Source organism: Sceloporus occidentalis, unplaced genomic scaffold (assembly GCF_023333645.1).
Source record: "Sceloporus occidentalis isolate IW3139 unplaced genomic scaffold, rSceOcc1.0.p SCAF_126, whole genome shotgun sequence".
Classification (NCBI taxonomy): Eukaryota; Metazoa; Chordata; class Lepidosauria; order Squamata; family Phrynosomatidae; genus Sceloporus; species Sceloporus occidentalis.
The window spans coordinates 351,730-373,143 of record NW_028317106.1 but is presented as its reverse complement, the minus strand read 5'-3'; the positions used below and the strand labels follow the sequence as shown (position 1 = coordinate 373,143).

At 52.1% G+C, this 21,414-nt stretch overlaps 1 protein-coding gene across 1 annotated transcript; it reads left to right on the top strand.

The window, feature by feature from the left end:
• Window positions 1-9,801: 9,801 nt before the first annotated feature.
• Window positions 9,802-13,040, top strand: LOC149281888 (voltage-dependent calcium channel gamma-5 subunit-like). The gene is made up of 5 exons (XM_089498885.1): window positions 9,802-10,009; window positions 11,543-11,629; window positions 11,939-12,079; window positions 12,533-12,678; window positions 12,783-13,040. The coding sequence occupies exons 1-5, from the start codon at window positions 9,802-9,804 to the stop codon at window positions 13,038-13,040; spliced, it is 840 nt and encodes a 279-aa protein (XP_089355011.1).
• The last annotated feature ends 8,374 nt before the right edge of the window (window positions 13,041-21,414 follow it).

Below are 21,414 nucleotides of genomic sequence, written 5' to 3'. Positions count from 1 at the left end.
CAAGACCAGTCCGTCCCGACAGCGAGCGGCTCCGATCCTCCATGCGAAGCGTGGAATTATTTACCTCCGCTCGCCCGCCATCGCGTTCCGCGTCCAATACATTTATGTACCCAAGCGATGTCTTTTCAATAAATGTTTTTGTTGTTTAATGTGTAAAAGTCTTGCATTTGTCGCCGTGGGGAGAGATGCCGCGGGGTAACAGTCTACTTGGACAAGAGACGCCGCCGTACGTGGAGGGAAGGGGGTCACAATCGGCGTCCGAGGGAGCGCTTCCCCCAACAGATCACCGACGCACTCGCTGTATTCAGGAACAATTATTGGGAATCTGAGACGGAACAACACAGGAGATTCTGAGGACTCCATGACTTGGCCCACATTCCTTAAACCCGGAACCCGCCAGCAGGTCGGCCCCCGTCGGCCCGTCCCGCCTTTTCTCCTGCTGTAAAGACTCAAACCTTAATCAGTCGTTGGTCTCGTCTTAGATTCAGGAGCCGTATGTCTATCCCATGCATGTTTAATACCCTCACTGTATTACCCTCTACCACCTCTGCTGGGAGGCTGTTCCACTTTTCTACCACAATATGAATGCCCCCGGCCATCATCATGGCCCCAGTTCTGAAAACCAACAAAATAGACCCGGAGTTCTATTCCATTATTCCTAGCTGAAGTAAACGCTTCGGACCCCCGGGACACTCAGTCAAGAGCATCGGGGAGGCGCCGAGAGGCAGGGGCTGGGACAGGCGGTAGCTCGATCCCAAGATCCAACTACGAGCTTTTTAACTGCAGCAACCTTAATATACGCTATCGGAGCTGGAATTACCGCGGCCCCCCAAGCACCGGACTCGCCCTCCAAAGAATTGAAAGTTTACTCATTCCAATTGCAGGGCCTGAAAGAGAGGAACTGAAATAATACCCGCCGCACCGAAGACCCCAACATACGGGGTGGGGGGAGACGCTCCTGGTGGGACACGCCAAGTGGCAAGCGATCTAACCAAACTAGAGGGATGGGGGAGAGCGGCAGCTGCAGGTTAATGTTGATAAATGTAAAATAAGAAGGGAGGATCGGGGTGCAACAAAGGGGTGGAAAAAAGCAACACCTGCGCGTAGCGAGGGGCATTAGCAGCAGAAACACGCGTGCGATAGACATCCGGCTCCTGAATCTAAGACAACACCAACGACTGATTAAGGTTTGAGTCGTTACAGCGGGAGACACGGGCGACCAGACGGGGGCCGATCTGCCGGCAGGGTCTGGGTTTCTGTATAAATTCTGGGGTTTGGACCTGTGGTGGTCCGCGGCAGGTAAAGGGTCTGTCTTGCTCACACTGTGTCGCCTGCTGGAGCTGAAAATGAAAACAGCCAGTATTTTAAGGGGCAGAAGATAAAGATTGGGGGGGCTGCTTTGTAGTTGCTATGGTAACAAAAAATCCTCCAGACAGAAACACAATGGATGTATCATCCCCTACCTGGTTTGTATCTGCCTCAGTGTGGAGGGCAAGTGCAGGTGAAAAGACCCCCTTTATCACACACAGGAGCCGGGGGCCCATAGGCTTAACTCTTCCAGTACCAAGCAGATGCACCCACAATACAGTCTACAGGGTTTATTCACCAACCCCGGAGCCAAAACATTTCATATCGACTTCATTGGGCATTTCGAAGGACTGACCATGGGAAGCTTCTCCTGCATGAAGGGCCGAGCTGGCCCTGGATAATGTATAGGTCATTAGTATTCACAGAATAATCTCCATGAGCACCGCCGGGAGACCGTGAAGGCAGCTCTGGTTCAGTGTGTGATGGGAGTGGAGGCAGCTCCGGCACAGTGTGTGATGGGGGTGGAGGCAGCTCCGGCTCAGTGTGTGATGGGAGTGGAGGCAGCTCCGGCAGAGTGTGTGATGGGAGTGAAGGCAGCTCCGGCACAGTGTGTGATGGGAGTGGAGGCAGCTCCGGCACAGTGTGTGATGGGGGTGGAGGCAGCTCCGGCTCAGTGTGTGATGGGAGTGAAGGCAGCTCCGGCACAGTGTGTGATGGGAGTGGAGGCAGCTCCGGCAGAGTGTGTGATGGGAGTGAAGGCAGCTCCGGCACAGTGTGTGATGGGAGTGGAGGCAGCTCCGGCACAGTGTGTGATGGGGGTGGAGGCAGCTCCGGCTCAGTGTGTGATGGGAGTGGAGGCAGCTCCGGCAGAGTGTGTGATGGGAGTGAAGGCAGCTCCGGCACAGTGTGTGATGGGAGTGGAGGCAGCTCCGGCACAGTGTGTGATGGGGGTGGAGGCAGCTCTGGCTCAGTGTGTGATGGGAGTGGAGGCAGCTCCGGCACAGTGTGTGATGGGAGTGAAGGCAGCTCCGGCACAGTGTGTGATGGGAGTGAAGGCAGCTCCGGCACAGTGTGTGATGGGAGTGAAGGCAGCTCCGGCACAGTGTGTGATGGGAGTGGAGGCAGCTCCAGGACAGTGTGTGATGGGGGTGGAGGCAGCTCTGGCTCAGTGTGTGATGGGGGTGGAGGCAGCTCTGGAGCAGAGTGACAAGATCTGTCCAAATGCTAAAGAGGGAGTAGGGGGAATCAGATGATAGCATGATGAGTGTCAGCTCTTGTAACCAGCTCCTTGCCAATTCCTCATATAGTGTCTAAGCTGGGACTGCCACCCTTAAGTCCTCTTGAAAAAGGTTTATAAGTTCCTGGCACATACACCGCTGGGCACAGGGGGTACACTGTTTATTGTAAATGCCCTGAGCGGGACTGTTCTGCGTGCAGCTCCAGCCCTCAGTGTGGGGTCTCTCGGCAGGCGGGGGAGGAGCTCGCTTGGTGTGATGTGCAGAGCTGGGAAGCCACACAGACCGCGAGAGAGAGAGAGAGCAGGACAGTCTCATGCCATAAGGATACAGTCCCCGACTGGACACAGCCAGGACCCTGCTCTCCCAGCTGCCCACCCTCCCATGCGCTGCTGCAGCCTGCTACTTCGGGACAGCTGGTTCCTGGCAGAAAGAAAATCCAGGAAGTTTATCCAGAATATAACCTGGGAGACCTGCCTGTCCCACCTCACCCAGGTAAGCCCTTGTGTGCGGTCAGTGCGCTCAGACTGTATGAGGGGGTACACCGCGCGCTCAGTCTGTATGAGGGGGGTACACCGCGCGCTCAGTCTGTATGAGGGGGTACACCGCGCGCTCAGTCTGTATGAGGGGGGTACACCGCGCGCTCAGTCTGTATGAGGGGGGTACACCGAGCGCTCAGTCTGTATGAGGGGGTACACCGAGCGCTCAGACTGTATGAGGGGGTACACCGTGCGCTCAGACTGTATGAGGGGGTACACCGCGCGCTCAGTCTGTATGAGGGGGTACACCGTGCGCTCAGACTGTATGAGGGGGTACACCGCGCGCTCAGTCTGTATGAGGGGGTACACCGCGCGCTCAGTCTGTATGAGGGGGTACACCGTGCGCTCAATCTGTATGAGGGGGTACACCGTGCGCTCAGTCTGTATGAGGGGGTACACCGCGCGCTCAGTCTGTATGAGGGGGTACACCGCGCGCTCAGTCTGTATGAGGGGGTACACCGCGCGCTCAGTCTGTATGAGGGGGTACACCGCGCGCTCAGTCTGTATGAGGGGGTACACCGCGCGCTCAGTCTGTATGAGGGGGGTACACCGCGCGCTCAGTCTGTATGAGGGGGTACACCGCGCGCTCAGTCTGTATGAGGGGGGTACACCGCGCGCTCAGTCTGTATGAGGGGGGTACACCGAGCGCTCAGTCTGTATGAGGGGGTACACCGAGCGCTCAGACTGTATGAGGGGGTACACCGTGCGCTCAGACTGTATGAGGGGGTACACCGCGCGCTCAGTCTGTATGAGGGGGTACACCGTGCGCTCAGACTGTATGAGGGGGTACACCGCGCGCTCAGTCTGTATGAGGGGGTACACCGCGCGCTCAGTCTGTATGAGGGGGTACACCGTGCGCTCAATCTGTATGAGGGGGTACACCGTGCGCTCAGTCTGTATGAGGGGGTACACCGCGCGCTCAGTCTGTATGAGGGGGTACACCGCGCGCTCAGTCTGTATGAGGGGGTACACCGCGCGCTCAGTCTGTATGAGGGGGTACACCGCGCGCTCAGTCTGTATGAGGGGGTACACCGCGCGCTCAGTCTGTATGAGGGGGGTACACCGCGCGCTCAGTCTGTATGAGGGGGTACACCGCGCGCTCAGTCTGTATGAGGGGGGTACACCGTGCGCTCAGTCTGTATGAGGGGGTACACCGCGCGCTCAGTCTGTATGAGGGGGTACACCGTGCGCTCAGACTGTATGAGGGGGTACACCGCGCGCTCAGTCTGTATGAGGGGGGTACACCGCGCGCTCAGTCTGTATGAGGGGGTACACCGCGTGCTCAGTCTGTATGAGGGGGTACACCGCGCGCTCAGTCTGTATGAGGGGGTACACCGCGCGCTCAGTCTGTATGAGGGGGGTACACCGACTTTGCTGCAGGCAGTGTCACTTTAAATCCTATTCCCTAGTCACTCATTTCTCCTGCTGTAAAGACTCAAACCTTAATCAGTCGTTGGTCTTGTCTTAGATTCAGGAGCCGTATGTCTATCCCACGCATGTTTAATCCCCTCACTGCAATACCCTCTACCACTTCTGCTGGGAGGCTGTTCCACTTATCTACCACCCTCTCAGTTTTGTTAGCGAGACCGTGTAGCATATTCTGTAAGTTATTTTTCTGAATTCATGGTCTCTGGTACCGGACTATAAGTGAAGGATTCTAAGTGAGGTCACCCAGATGATCTTAAAAGCGACATTAGTGCGTCTGCTCTCCTATAAATCACCGGCGACGATGGAGCCTCCCGGGCCCTTTTCACGCGATGCGATTGCCAGAGCCGCACATTCTGCCTTCGCAGTTCTTTGTCCCAAACTCGTTATTTTCTCTGCACGCAGGTTCCTTACATCAGCGGTACCCGACTTCAAATATCAAGGGGGGAAACTTTCATTCAATGCCCAGAGCGGGTCCCACCATAATGTAATCCGTTAGGGAGGAGGGGAGAAAGGAGAGGGGGAGAGATGGAGAGGAGGAGAAGGGAGAGATGGAGAGGAGGAGAAGGGAGAGATGGAGAGGAGGAGAAGGGAGAGATGGAGAGGAGAGGCTTAAATCTTACAATCATAATGTTGCATTAATGCGAAGCACAGAAGATTATTGAGAATTAGAAACCTGCGCAGCTCTTCTATACAGATTACAGGGGCTGGCAGCGTGCGCAGCTCTTCTATACAGATTACAGGGGCTGGCAGCGTGCGCAGCTCTTCTATACAGATTACAGGGGCTGGCAGCGTGCGCAGCTCTTCTATACAGATTACAGGGGCTGGCAGCGTGCGCAGCTCTTCTATACAGATTACAGGGGCTGGCAGCGTGCGCAGCTCTTCTATACAGATTACAGGGGCTGGCAGCGTGCGCAGCTCTTCTATACAGATTACAGGGGCTGGCAGCGTGCGCAGCTCTTCTATACAGGTTACAGGGGCTGGCAGCGTGCGCACCTCTTCTATACAGATTACAGGGGCTGGCAGCGTGCGCAGCTCTTCTATACAGATTACAGGGGCTGGCAGCGTGCGCAGCTCTTCTATACAGATTACAGGGGCTGGCAGTGTGCGCAGCTCTTCTATACAGGTTACAGGGGCTGGCAGTGTGCGCAGCACTGTGTACCGTTTCTCTTTTCCCCCCGGTTGGGGACAGTCGGCCCTGCTGAACAGTCCCCTTTTCTGGCGAACGCCCAAAAGATCTTCATTTACGTAAAACTTGCTGCGGATCAATAACTGTAAAGCGGACAGGAATTGAACGTATCGGCGAGTCGCGCAGGACTACACTGAGCAGGGACTGCATACCAAGTGCAGAGAGACAAAAACAGGAATTTAAATAGACACATGGCTGAATATAGAGAGGGGAACAGCCTCCCAGCAGAAGTGGTAGAGACTAATGCAGAGTGGACGGGCCGAATGGGGCTGATCTGCCAGCAGGTTCTGGGTTTTTCAGAAACATTTCCTTTGGATTTTAATAAAATGATGTCACCCGCTGAGCTCACAGCGATGCGTAGTAACATAGTAGTCCATTATTTGCCTGGGTTTTTGTTTCCCCTGCCTGACCCCTTCGTGCTCCCAGTTTACCCCGCACCGCGCCTCTGCCAATACCCGACGGTATTCCATGTACTGCCCGTGATCACTGCTCCCTGACACGTCTGAGACACGCAATGAAGTTTATTAAAGCATCACCCAACCTCTCTGCCATATGAACCGCGAAGACAGCGGACCTGAAAGCAGAATATATATGTTGGGAGAGCTGTGCGTGATCTTCCCGTGTCTCAGTCCATGGGAATTCACAGATTTTATCAGTGTACAGCGCTACTGAATGTGATGGCGCTATATAAAACAATAAATAATGATAATCTCCCAGCAGGCCGCTGATTCCCCATAAACTCGCCGGTCTGGACCAGTCCTAACCATAACCACTCGGGAACACCGGTAACTTCTGGCACCCGGCTCTACCAGCCCATAGAATCTGTCCGATGGGGCCGCTCCACGCCGTGCTATCAGTCTCATTAAGAAATGCCCGTCAGTCTACGTGCAACACAAACAAAATACACGCTGCATGATCTGGAGATAACCCCGGCAGTAATGTGGAGAGTAAACGTGTCTGACCAACAATAACGTGGCCGGTAGACATGGCTGACCAACAGTAACGTGGACATGCATCTGAACAACCCCCATTACACGTGGACCTCCCTGCAGACATTGCTTTGAGCGTGGGATGCTCTTTGTGGTCCAGGCCGCGTTGATGTAATAAGCCGGTATAGTCAATACCCGTCGCTTGCCTCGCAGTTGCTGTGCGGTCTCATTTATTATAAGCACCAAATGTTCACCGTAACAGAGCAGAAGAAGCGGTGGCTCCACTTATCCCGGGATTTGGGGAGGGAAAGGACCTCGCTGTCTAATCGAACACACTTTTTGGGTACGTGAGCGGATTCGGCTGCCTCTCGCCATCAGTAATCGCACCCAGCCACCGACTGCAATCAGAGTTTGCAATCAGCCGTCGGGAGAGCCTCCTTCCTGCCGCAAGCACTTCACTTTCAGAGAGGCTTTTAAAACGCTTGGCTAACGGCGCGGGTCAGCGAGGACGCTACAGCGCTATTGACATTCAATGGCGGCTCTAACACATCCGGTCTACATCCTCACAGAGGGTGCCCCGGATGCCCAAATGCCTCTAAACCCTTTAAATCCAAAAGGGATGTGAAACCCACCGACTCTCTTAAAACATTGGGCTCTTCCCATAACAGTTGTGGCTCGGTCAGTATCACTTCCAGCCAATGAGAGGTGAGCTTCGATGAGAGCCACTGGACCCTCATTCCTCCTGATCTCTGTTGTGTTTTGGGCAGGTTTAACCCTCTAAACACCAGAGAGGCGCTCCGGCAGCTAGCTTCCCTCAGGAGTTATTGCACAGTGCGGATGGATGGAAGCCTATAATTTGCCCCTCTCCCCGGCGCAGCGCTGTGTGTGGGAAAGGAGCTGTAATGTTACTCTTTGTCTGTATCCATTCCCTCCATTGTCACACGGAGATAAATATTCCCACCGATTATGGTGCATCCGCTCGTAACTGGATCAATGTCTTTGAGTAGTATTAATGAGGGTATGTAATATGACGTGATATTAATGGGGGATGTGATTTTAGATGGTGTAATATTAATGAGGAGGACATAATATGAGAGGATATAATAATAAGAGGATGATGTATTATGGGATGGTGTAATATTACACCATCTATTATTATATCCCCTCATTAGTATTAATGATGGGATGTAATATGGGATGGTGTAAGATTAATGGGGGGGTGCAACATTAGATGATGTAATCTTAACAGGAAAATAATATTAAATGATGTAATCGTAACGGGGACATAATAATAGATGGTGCGATATTAAGAGGAGGACGTAATATAGGATGGTGTAATATTAACAAGAAGGATGTAATATAGGATGGTGTAATATTAATGGGGGATGCAATATTAGATGGTGTAATAGTAATGAGGATATAATATCCAATATTACATCCTTCATTAATATTATACCATCTGTTTTTATAACCCCTCATTAATATTAATGAAGAGATACATTATTAGATGGTGTAATATTAATATGGAGATGTAATATGAGATGGTGTATTATTAATAAGGGGATGTAATATTAGATGGTGTATTATGAATGAGGGGATGTGCTATTAAATGGTATGATATTAATGGGGATGTAATATAAGATGGTGTATTATTAATGAGGGCATGTAATATGAGATGGTGTAATATTAATGGTGACGATGTAATATGGGATGGTGTATTATTAATGAGGAGGTAATATGAGAGGATGTCATAATAATGGGATGTGATATTAGATGGTGTAATATTAATGAGGGAATGTAATATGAGATGGTGTATTATTAATGAGGGAATGTAATATGAGATGGTGTATTATTAATGAGGGGATGTAATATGAGATGGTGTATTAATGAGGGCATGTACTATTTGATAGTGTAATATTAATGAGGGGATGTACTATTTGATAGTGTAATATTAATGAGGGGATGTAATATGGGATGGTATATTATTAATGAGGGGATGTAATGTTAGATGGTGTAATATTAATGGAGAGGATGTAATGTTAGATGGTGTAATATTAATGAGGTGATGTAATATGGGATGGAGTATTATTAATGAGGGGATGTAATAAGAGATGGTGTATTATTAATGAGGGGATATAATGGTGTAATATTAATGGGGAGGATGTAATGTTAGATGGTGTAATATGGGGTGGCAGCTTACGAGGTGACAGTTAACCAATTGTAACACATACGTAATGCTGTATTATTAATGAGGAGATGTAATATGAGATGGTGTATTATTGAGGGGATGTAATATTTCATAGTGTAATATTAATGAGGGGATGTAATATGGGATGGAGTATTATTAATGAGGGGATGTAATAAGAGATGGTGTATTATTAATGAGGGGATATAATATGAGATGGTGTAATATTAATGGGGAGGATGTAATGTTAGATGGTTTAATATTAATGGGGAGGATGTAATGTTAGATGGTGTAATATTAATGGGGAGGATGTAATGTTAGATGGTGTAATATGGGGTGGCAGCTTACGGGGTGACAGTTAACCAATTGTAACACATACGTAATATAAAACCTGGAGTGTGCGGTTACGTATTGGTCATATGTAATATACAGTGACCCGGAGGAAGCCCTGAACAAAGGGGGACCCACTGAAGTATTTTGGGGTTGGTACCCCCAGCAAAACCGTATCTTCGAGGACCTGCATGCACTTTTGCATTTTGCAGTGACTGAAATCAAGGGCCCAAACATTTAAGGCCTTGACCCTTTTACCCCGGACGCACTGAACGTGTGATATGTCCTGCGTCATCCCTGGGGACACCTCCAGTCCATTAATCTGACGGAGGACACATTGCGGTGCCAGTTCTACTCGTCATCAATAAGCTTCTAGCAGGAGATCGATGGCACACATCTGCACGGTCATTAAGACTTCAACATGAGGGGGTTAATTGGGTTCATACGCACCAGAATGTTCTAATTTATGCGAATAAAGCGGCAAAGCTTTACCCATCCAGCACGGCATTACGGTGATATTTGCCGGTTCCCGTTCAGGGGTTTTCCTGCTGAATTGAGCTTCGCGTCTCCGCAGTAAGTTGTGACGCTTTTAGGTGGTTTTATCGCAGCCGAGCTCTGCCTTGTGCCCCCTCAGGTCTTCTCCTGCTCCATCTCGGATCTGATGCTCTGCGGGATGGGCGCCTGCAGCAGACGAGCCCTGACCCTCCTGAGCAGCGTGTTCGCCGTGTGCAGCCTGGGGCTGCTGGGCATTGCAGTCAGCACAGACTACTGGCTGTACCTGGAAGAGGGCAACATCCTCCCCCAAAACCAGACCATGGACGTCACCATGTCCCTGCACTCCGGTCTGTGGAGAGTCTGCTTCCTGGCAGGTAACGGAGCCAGGAGGGAAGCCGGTGATATTGGGTTGTATGCCATAGCAGTGCTACAGCAAGGGACCGTGGCTAACTGTATGCCGATATAGGGGTTTATAGTACCGCTACAGCAAGGGACTCTGGGTAATACGTTTCTTTACTGTAGGAATTCTGGGTAAAACACGGCCATTGGAGCAAAGCATGCTGGGCAATGATATACATAGAACCTATGCAGACACGGCGAGATTACGTCGATCTACATAACAGACACGGCGAGATTACATCGATCTATATAACAGACACGGCGAGATTACGTCGATCTATATAACAGACACGGCGAGATTACGTCGATCTACATAACAGACACGGCGAGATTACGTCGATCTACATAACAGACACGGCGAGATTACGTCGATCTATATAACAGACACGGCGAGATTACGTCGATCTATATAACAGACACGGCAAGATTACGTCGATCTACATAACAGACACGGCGAGATTACATCGATCTATATAACAGACACGGCGAGATTACGTCGATCTACATAACAGACACGGCGAGATTACGTCGATCTACATAACAGACACGGCGAGATTACATCGATCTATATAACAGACACGGCGAGATTACGTCGATCTATATAACAGACACGGCGAGATTACGTCGATCTACATAACAGACACGGCGAGATTACGTCGATCTATATAACAGACACGGCGAGATTACGTCGATCTACATAACAGACACGGCGAGATTACGTCGATCTATATAACAGACACGGCGAGATTACGTCGATCTATATAACAGACACGGCGAGATTACGTCGATCTACATAACAGACACGGCGAGATTACGTCGATCTATATAACAGACACGGCGAGATTACATCGATCTATATAACAGACACGGCGAGATTACGTCGATCTACATAACAGACACGGCGAGATTACGTCGATCTACATAACAGACACGGCGAGATTACGTCGATCTATATAACACATACGGCGAGATTACATCGATCTATATAACAGACACGGCGAGATTACATCGATCTATATAACAGACACGGCGAGATTACGTCGATCTATATAACAGACACGGCGAGATTACGTCGATCTATATAACAGACACGGCGAGATTACGTCGATCTATATAACAGACACGGCGAGATTACGTCGATCTATATAACAGACACGGCGAGATTACGTCGATCTATATAACAGACACGGCGAGATTACGTCGATCTATATAACAGACACGGCGAGATTACGTCGATCTATATAACAGACACGGCGAGATTACGTCGATCTATATAATAATAGCAGATATGGCCGGAGGGGCCATCCTTTCTCGCTCTCTCTCACCTGCTGCCTTATTTCAGATCAAACACGAAAAGCCCCTCTTATAATTTATAAATGGTGGGGCGGCTCGTGGGCCCCGGGGAATGGCTGAATTTCACACACCTCATTATCTATTTACACCCATCTGGGCCAGGAGGCAAGCGGCTTGTAGTAGTGGGAGTCAGTGATGGAAATCTCTGTTTGCAGGGGAGGAGCGAGGCCGCTGTTTCACTATCGAGTACGTTATGCCCATGAATGTCCAGATGACGTCGGAGTCCACGGTCAGCGTGTTAAGTAAGTTGATGCAACGAAAAAGCAGGAGAGAACTTGGGATGGGGGTTTGCTGGAGCCGATTCCCCCCAAGTGTGCTCCATAGGGTCAGACCTACAGACAAAAGCCCATAATCACGCAAACTGCTCCAGATGCTGCAAGCGTGCATCCTACTGTCAGGGTACATAACACCCGCCCGTTATCCAGGGCCACCCGCAGCCGCCCGTTATCCAGGGTCACCCTCACCGGCAGCCGCCCGTTAGCCAGGGCCACCTCACCAGCACCTGTCCGTTATCCAGGGTCACTAATTCACTTTCCATCGTTTTTCTTTAGAAATGATCCGCTCGGCCACCCCGTTCCCGCTGGTCAGCCTGTTCTTCATGTTCATCGGCTTTATACTGAATAACGTCGGGCACATTCGGCCCCATCGGACCATTCTGGCTTTCGTGTCGGGGATTTTCTTCATTCTCTCTGGTTTGTACACCGCATCGTATTATTTTTATGCATCTCCCCCTTGAGATAAATGCCGAAGTTCCGCACTTCAGTAAGAATTCTGTATTTAATGGAATCGATTGCCTCTGCTGGGGGCTCTGTGGCCAGAGTCGCGGGGGCATTATCTGGGGATGGTCTGCCTCCCCCTCAGCCACTTATTTATATCTTTATCTGCCGTATTCTGATTCCAGCTCGTTATTCCCTTCATTCCTTAACACACACCGATGCGTGGAGTAAGTGTGTTCCGTGCTGTAGAAAGCATGGATTTAAATGAAAATGGAAGGCTCAGTCCTGCCCCGGGGCCCCGCGGGGGCCAATGGAAGGGAATCCCTTTCCGAGGCTCGTTATATAGAGGGATGTGCGGGACGTGAATGTAACGTTATTGGTTATACGGCGGTTTGGGGGATAATGTGGAATTCTCTGTTCCTTTTGCAGGTTTGTCTCTGGTCGTGGGCCTCGTCCTCTACATATCTAGCATTAACGACGAGATCCTTAACAGGACCAAAGACTCGGAGACGTATTTTAGCTACAAATACGGGTGGTCTTTCGCCTTTGCGGCCATATCATTTCTGCTGACCGAGGTAATTCGGGTCGTGTCCCTCACCCAATGCATCGATGTAGGGGCGCTGAACGCTCCCGCCGGCCTCCAGTCCGACGCTCTAACGGCTTCTCTTCTCTCCCGCAGAGCGCCGGCGTGATGTCCGTCTACCTATTCATGAAACGGTACACGGCCGAGGACGCCTACAGACCTCACCCAGGGTTTTACCGGCCACGCCTGAGTAACTGCTCTGATTATTCCGGGCAGTTCCTGCACCCCGAGGCCTGGGTACGAGGCCGCAGTCCGTCCGATATCTCCAGCGAGGCTTCTCTGCAGATGAACTCCAACTACCCGGCGTTGCTCAAGTGTCCAGACTATGACCAAATGTCCTCATCGCCTTGCTGATAATGTGGGGCCCGCCACCTCCAGAAGACTTATCGGTCCCCTGCTGGACATTGTGCGGACACCCGAAGTAGCCCCTTCCCTCTATATGTGTAACGCCCGATCACTGATATTAGGCCTTTGTCAGATAACATTGGTAGCCATGTAAATTCCTGCCTATGGTAACAGCATGGTGGCCCCACGCTAGACTAGTTAAACCATCCCTGTAAGCCAAGTGTTCTTTTAATGACTTGTAAATGGACCAGGAGAAGTCACATGTCCGGCAACGTCCATCTCAGCTTGCGTGTCCGGCCGGCAACGTCCATCTCAGCCACCATGTGTCGGGCGTCAAACTCTTCCACATCCAGATGATGTCATTCATGGGTAGAACCATTGGAAAGTATGTGGTCAGCTGCTACCTTCCTGCCCCTTACAGGGGCTTCAGAGGTTTGGTGAGAAGCCACTCGTGTGAACCCAGCGAGCCATCGCTCTGCTGCTCTTATCGAAGCAGATACAGATGGGGGGGTAGTGACAGCTAGATCTGTTCTTAATGTTTAGTGCTCGCTCGCTCCAAGCATTCGGCACGAGGCGTGGGATGTTATATTGTGTCTGATGCTTTCTGCGGGTGCCTCACAGATCGCCGTTACTTTACCGGGCGACATGGCGACTGGATATTAGGGATTAGAAGCGCTCCTTCGAACTCCCAAAGTCTACGCTTTTATCTGGATTTCAGAAAATAGAATAGGATCTCTGTAATGTTTGCACAGTATCTGCGACAGCCATCCGCCGAGTCTCATCTCAAACAGAATATACGGATATCGGAGGGAATTCCGCGGCACGATGTGACAGACGTATAGATTCTGTAAATGTTTCAAATAAACCTTCAGCAATAAAAATAACGAAAACCGCAAATTGCTGTAAATATTTCAGTAAATAAACAGGCCGGCGTTTCCCGACATCAGGGACATTATTCACTGATCGCTTCCTATCCTTTGGTCTCTCCCTCCCTCAGTCTCTCTCTCTCGCGCCATCAGTCTCTCTCTCTCTCCTTCCCATAGTCTCCCTCTCTCTCCTTCCCTCAGTCTCTCTCTCTCTCGCACCCTCAGTCTCTCTCTCCTTCCCATAGTCTCCCTCTCTCCCTCAGTCTCTCTCTCTCCTTCCCTCAGTCTCTCTCTCTCCTTCCCTCAGTCTCTCTCTCTCTCGTGCCCTCAATCTCTCTCTCTCGTGCCCTCAGTCTCTCTCTCTCCTTCCCTCAGTCTCTCCCTCTCCCCCTCAGTCTCTCTCTCTCCTTCCCTCAGTCTCTCTCTCTCCTTCCCTCAGTCTCTCTCTCTCTCGTGCCCTCAATCTCTCTCTCTCGTGCCCTCAGTCTCTCTCTCTCCTTCCCTCAGTTTCTCCCTCTCCCCCTCAGTCTCTCTCTCTCCTTCCCTCAGTCTCTCTCTCTCCTTCCCTCAGTCTCTCTCTCTCTCTCTCGTGCCCTCAATCTCTCTCTCTCGTGCCCTCAGTCTCTCTCTCTTCTTCCCTCAGCCTCTCTCTCTCCTTCCCTCAGTCTCTCTCTCTCTCTCTCTCCTTCCCTCAGTCTCTCTCTCTCTCTCCTTCCCTCAGTCTCTCTCTCTCCTTCCCTCAGTCTCTCTCTCTCTCCTTCCCTCAGTCTCTCTCTCTCATGCCCTCAGTCTCTCTCTCTCGTGCCCTCAGTCTCTCTCTCTCGTGCCGTCAGTCTCTCTCTCGTGCCCTCAATCTCTCTCTCTCTCGTGCCCTCAGTCTCTCTCTCTCCTTCCCTCAGTCTCTCCCTCTCTCCTTCCCTCAGTCTCTCCCTCTCTCCCTCAGTCTCTCTCTCTCCTTCCCTCAGTCTCTCTCGTGCCCTCAATCTCTCTCTCTCGTGCCCTCAGTCTCTCTCTCTTCTTCCCTCAGCCTCTCTCTCTCCTTCCCTCAGTCTCTCTCTCTCTCTCCTTCCCTCAGTCTCTCTCTCTCTCTCCTTCCCTCAGTCTCTCTCTCTCTCCTTCCCTCAGTCTCTCTCTCTCGCGCCCTCAGTCTCTCTCTCTCTCCTTCCCATAGTCTCCCTCTCTCCCTCAGTCTCCCTCTCTACATAAAATAAAACTCCAGAATACGAAGCCGTTTTCTACCCTTTCGTGGGTTGGGAGGTTTCATCCGTTTCTCTCGGCCCCCGTGCCACATTCCCAATAAAACCCCTTTAATGGGCTCTCTGCACGCCATGGCGCCGCTCCTTGGAGGCTGTTAGAGAAACATGCTCCCTGACCCAGTTCTAGAGCGCAGGTTCCTACATAGAACCACCCGGAACCATCGCCTCTCAATTCGTAAGAGAGCCTTACGCGCTTCCCGAGCTGCGTTGACGCCATTTTTTGGTCACATCGAGCCGAGACATGGACTGAATCGCTAACCCGTGTGTAATACGTTACTGCGAGGCCCGAGTCACGCTGATTTACTGCGAGAAGGCATGTCCTCCCAGCACACTCTACAGATGGTAACATGAAAGATGCCCCCATGAAATTTACATGACACGGGGACTGGGAGTGGAGGAAATCTTAAGGTTGGGTTTTATTAAGCAGAAGTAGGTCACGTTTCAGACTCTGCGCATGGCGGAGATGAAAGCGCGGGCGCCTGGGTACACGGTTAGCTAATCTAGGTCACGGTCTGCGCTCTAATCTCGCTGCGCTATGGATTTAATACTTCCAAAGGCAGTCGCTTAACTCGTTCACACAGAAACGCATCAAAGCCCAGGGTGATTCCGCTGCGCTTTATAAGATCCAGAGAGGGAACGCATTGTGTACCAGCACCGCGCAGTCATTTCCCTGTAAAGCATGTCCCTGTATAACATGCACGCCTCTGTATAACACGCAGTCCCTGATACTCGAACTTAGTGCAGCTGCTCCAACGCGACCAGCAAACACTCCATAGGGCCTCCTGTAATCACCGCGGCCTCCTATCAAACCAAAAGCTTCTCCTCCAATCCCACATCCGCTCACGAGCCCCCCGGGTAACCCGCTGAGTGTCGGTGACGTCATCAACTGCACTACTAGCAAGCTGGACTGGAAAGTCACTGTGAAAACTCCTCACCAGATCACCAGGAACCCGACGGCGCCGAGAGGGAGGAGAAACACCGGGATAAATATTCTCGCAAACATTACACACATAACACGTGTGTGCATGTATGCATGTATGTATATATGTGAGTGTGCGTGTATGTATATATGTGTGTGTGCGTGTATGTATATGTGTGTGTATATGTATGCATGTATGTATATATGTGCATGTGTGTATATGTAAATGTATGCATGCATGTATATATGTGAGTGTGCGTGTATGTATATATGTGTGTGTGCATGTGTGCGTGTATGTATATATGTGAGTGTGCGTGTATATGTATGCGTGTATGTATATATGTGCGTGTGTGTATATGTAAATGTATGCATGTATGTATGTATGTATGTATATTTGTGAGTGTGTGTATGTATGTGCGTGTGTCTGTGTGTATGTATGTATGTGCCTGTATATATGTGCGTGTGTCTATGCATATGTGCGTGTTTGTATATGTGTAGATATAGAATCTGCCCCTGGGGGGGGGTTCCTGCGCGCTTCACATAATATAGTTTAATAATAATACTTACACTGCCCAGAACTTCTGCGCACTTGAACCCCCCCCCCCCGAGCGCCTGAACCCGAACCCCCCCAAGCACCTGAACATCAGATTTTTTCATTTCTTTTCTCTCTCTGCCGTCATTAATAACGGGGGAAGAGGAAGCGGAGAAATGCGGAGGGTGCAGCGTCTCTGATATGGCAGAGGAGGGCAGCAGAGACCCTCATAGGCCGCGGCAAGACAAGAAAATAAAGGGATCCCGTTACACAGACTCATAAATACTGATAATCGAGACTATTTCCCGGATCCCCCCCTGGGCCCCAAACCCACCTTTATATATTTATATAGTGACGGACACGGGGTATTCCTTACTTTACATAGTTACATAGTTATATAGTTATATAGTTATATAGGATGAAAAAAGACCTGCGGCCATCAAGTTCCCATATCTGTTTGTTTCTTGCTTTTGATCCAAAAGAAGGGGGAAAAAAAACCCAGTTGTGACTCTTTCCAATTTTCCACAAACTAGGAAAAGAAATTCCTTCTTGACCCCAGAATGGCCGTCAGATTTCTCCTTGGATCAAGAAGCTGTTTCACCATAATTTAAAAATTATCCCTGAATATTATGTTTTTGCAAGTATTCATCCAGCTACGACCCTCCCCCCGCGCTGAGGACGGGCCCTACGGCTCCCTACTGCCCCCAGCTGAGGACGGGCCCTACGGCTCCCTACTGCCCCCAGCTGAGGACGGGCGCTACGGCTCCCTACTGCCCCCAGCTGAGGACGGGCCCTACGGCTCCCTACTGCCCCCAGCTGAGGACGGGCGCTACGGCTCCCTACTGCCCCCAGCTGAAGACGGGCGATACGCCCCCCCAGGTGAGGACGGGCGCTACGGCTCCCTACTGCCCCCAGCTGAAGACGGGCGATACGCCCCCCCAGGTGAGGACGGGCGCTACGGCTCCCCACTGCCCCCCAGGTGAGGACGGGCGCTACGGCTCCCCACTGCCCCCCAGGTGAGGACGGGCGCTACGGCTCCCCACTGCCCCCCAGGTGAGGACGGGCGCTACGGCTCCCCACTGCCCCCCAGGTGAGGACGGGCGCTACGGCTCCCCACTGCCCCCCAGGTGAGGACAGGCGCTACGGCTCGCCCCCAGGATTTGTCGGTTCTCTGCAGGTTACGATTCGGTGTGATATTAGTTGAAGGTACAGAGTATTACAGAGAGAGAGGTTTGTGCCGTCTCGGCTTTTCGCATTTAGTGCTAACAGGACACACGAGTCTCCGACCCGGCAGAGGCTCCGGGCTCACAGAGCAGCTGATCATGTGTTTTGGTCCCTGAGCGCACAGTGGCCCCCAAGGAGCCTTCATTCTCAGGCACAAACAAAGCCAGATCACAGGGCCTCTGGGTCGCATTCAAACGAGCAGGATGGAGATTGCAAGTGATGCGTCCAGCGCATGTTTCCAGGGAAATCATCTCATCGCCTCCCTGTTATTACCAAAAACGTCATTTCAAATGGAGCTGATTGCTGGCAGAGACACATCCGGCGGTCATCTGACACAATCGCCACATGGCTGCGGGAACGCAATGCGCGGCTTATTTGTACATTGTCATCCTGCAAAGTGCGCCGGCAGGGAGAGGGACCGGCTAGGGGTGGGAGTGGGACTTGCTGGCCGACTGGTAGTGGGACTGGCTGGCCGGCTGGGAGTGGGACTGACTGGGAGTGGGACCGGCTGGGGGTGCGGCCTGGCAGGGAGTGGGACCGGCTGGCCGGTAGGTAGTGGGACCGGCTGGTGGTGTGGCCCGGCAGGTAGTGGGACCGGCTGGTGGTGTGGCCCGGCAGGGAGTGGGACCGGCTGGTGGTATGGCCCGGTAGGTAGTGGGACCGGCTGGTGGTGTGGCCCGGCAGGGAGTGGGACCGGCTGGTGGTATGGCCCGGCAGGGAGTGGGACCGGCTGGTGGTATGGCCCGGCAGGGAGTGGGACCGGCTGGTGGTATGGCCCGGCAGGGAGTAGGACCGGCTGGTGGTGTGGCCCGGCAGGGAGTGGGACCGGCTGGTGGTGTGGCCCGGCAGGGAGTGGGACCGGCTGGTGGTGTGGCCCGGCAGGGAGTGGGACCGGCTGGTGGTGTGGCCCGGCAGGGAGTGGGACCGGCTGGTGGTGTGGCCCGGCAGGGAGTAGGACCGGCTGGTGGTATGGCCCGGCAGGGAGTAGGACCGGCTGGTGGTGTGGCCCGGCAGGGAGTGGGACCGGCTGGTGGTGTGGCCCGGCAGGGAGTGGGACCGGCTGGTGGTGTGGCCCGGCAGGGAGTGGGACCGGCTGGTGGTGTGGCCCGGCAGGGAGTGGGACCGGCTGGTGGTGCGGCATGGCAGGGAGTGGGACCGAGGCTTCTTTCTTTATGGTGATTTATTACCAAAACTGACAAGAAAAAAATAAAAAATCTGATGGTTAATGCCGTCCCCCCCAGTGATCAGCAACGTAAAAAACGTCCATCTTGTGTTCTAGATTATTCCTCCAAATGTCCCGATTCAGGAATGGCAGTCCCCTTATGGCAAAGACATGCGAAGCTGAAGAGATGATGGAGAACGGAAGGTTCCGGAGACAGTTTGTAACGGATACAAAAAGATCCCCAGATTAAAAGATTCTTTATCACGGTTATTACTCTGAATTAAAAGCAGTAATAGGAACCATTATTAGTAACCGGTATCTCTGGGGGCTTCTTCCTGACGGTGGCTCTTGGAGGAGACGTCCGTGGCTTCAGTGTCCCATCACCATGATAGATACTGAGGGCTTCTCCAGTTCCCTGGTGTCCGCAGGTTCCCGGTAAGTGTGATTTATAGCCGTTAATAAAGCCGGGACTTTGATTGGTGTTGAGTCTCCACGAAACCGTCTGCCGGGGCCACCAGGAGAGGCAAAGTAGGGGGCCAGAGATAACGCGGATATTTATCACCCGGCAGACTAACGGCACATTCACACTAATGAACCCCTGGACTGCATCCACAGAAGAAGACGGCCATCGCTACTGGTTATACTGGACAGATGGTGCCATTACTGGTTCTAACTGCACCATCATTACTAGTTAGACTGGGCAGAGGGCCAGCAATATTGGTTAGGCTGGGTATACTGGGAGTTTGTCACCTTAACTTGTTATACTGGGCAGATAGACCACCTTTACTGGTTTTACTGGCTGCAGTACAGGTGTGTTTAGTAAAGGTGTGTTAAAAGACCATGCACAGCCAGCACCCCATAAGGCGCACATGTCTGGGGTAACACTTTAAGGACATTGGGTAAGTTGTAAAGCACTTTGACCATCCGGAGCATTCTCCACGCAGTTACTGGCTGTGGCCCTCATGGCCTTCCGTTTTGTAGGTGAGGTCTTTGCCATGGAGTTGGGTCCAGCACCATGATGCAGAAACGCTTCCCAGTATTCCTGAGTCTCCAGGGCCTCTTAGGCCACAAACAGCTGGCCCTGGGGGCACAAACTGAAACCAAAGGTCAGAAAGCTGGAGGTTCCCCAAAACAGACAAATGGCAAAACCCTTCTGAACCCCAATCTGCACCGGAGCCCCAAGCGCCACCAAAACCCCAAGCTCCCCCTAAAGTCCAAGCTCCAATCTATTTCTATTCACTGTTGGTGATGCCACGTTGCCGGCATGGACTCCATCGTTGTGTTGGTGAATGGTAGCCACTGGGGGAGGCAAACTGTGATATGCAGAAGGGGTTATATTCCAATCGAGGAGACGGAGGGGGAGTTATTGACATGTTGGGTGGGCTGGTGGGTATTATAAGGGAGCAGCGCAAGGGTCTCTCCAGCTGCCCCCGGCTCTTGCCCCATAATGAGCTTCTCCTTTGTTGGGCCCTTTTACGTCTATCTTTGCCCACCACGTCTACACTAGCACTCCAAAATTCATGGAGTAACCGTTGGAGCGACCGACAGTAATTAGAATATCCCTGTATTTAATATGACACCAAAGCAGTATCTGAACGATCCTCCTCTCAGCCGACGGAGCTGAACAACAGGAGCTGTATTTTGCCGGCCACTCATATCGTTGTTGGATGGCCGGGTTTGGCCTGGAATCCGGATTGCACCTGGGCCCACAGCTCCCGCTCACAATGTGGCCCCTGGAAGCCCCCATGTTATCACCATAAACAAAACGACATAGAAGCGGCAGATCTGCACGACGAAGACCTCGCCACGGAGCACGACAGCCTCCAAAACGCGCTAATTAGAGAGATCGCCGGAGAGGTCGGAGGCTGCGGGGAGAGTCTGGAGTCAGCAGCAGGAATTTAAAGGTCACGACTGTCAGAGATGTTTACCGTCTACCCCGAGACGGCCACGTGACGAGACCGCCGAAAACAGCGCGCGATAGAGGGGGAAGAGGAAAGCAGCAGGTGATAGAGTGGAGAAGAGGAAAGCAGCAGGCGATAGAGCGGGGAAGAGGAAAGCAGCGGGCGATAGAGCGTGGAAGAGGAAAGCAGCGGGCGATAGAGCGGGGAAGAGGAAAGCAGCGGGCGATAGAGCGGGGAAGAGGAAAGCAGCGGGCGATAGAGCGGGGAAGAGGAAAGCAGCGGGCGATAGAGCGGGGAAGAGGAAAGCAGCGGGCGACAGAGCGGGGAAGAGGAAAGCAGCAGGCGATAGAGCGGAGAAGAGGAAAGCAGCAGGCGATAGAGCGGGGAAGAGGAGCAGCAGGCGATAGAGCGGGGAAGAGGAAAGCAGCAGGCGATAGAGCGGGGAAGAGGAAAGCAGCGGGCGACAGAGCGGGGAAGAGGAAAGCAGCAGGCGATAGAGCGGGGAAGAGGAAAGCAGCGGGCG

Excerpts from the sequence above, each read along its gene's own strand:
- LOC149281888 (XM_089498885.1), top strand. The coding sequence starts at position 9,802 with ATGCTCTGCGGGATGGGCGCCTGCAGCAGACGAGCCCTGACCCTCCTG. Across the intron at positions 10,010-11,542 it reads GAGAGTCTGCTTCCTGGCAG|GGGAGGAGCGAGGCCGCTGT; the intron begins GTAACGGAGCCA and ends CTCTGTTTGCAG. Across the intron at positions 12,679-12,782 it reads TATCATTTCTGCTGACCGAG|AGCGCCGGCGTGATGTCCGT; the intron begins GTAATTCGGGTC and ends TCTCTCCCGCAG.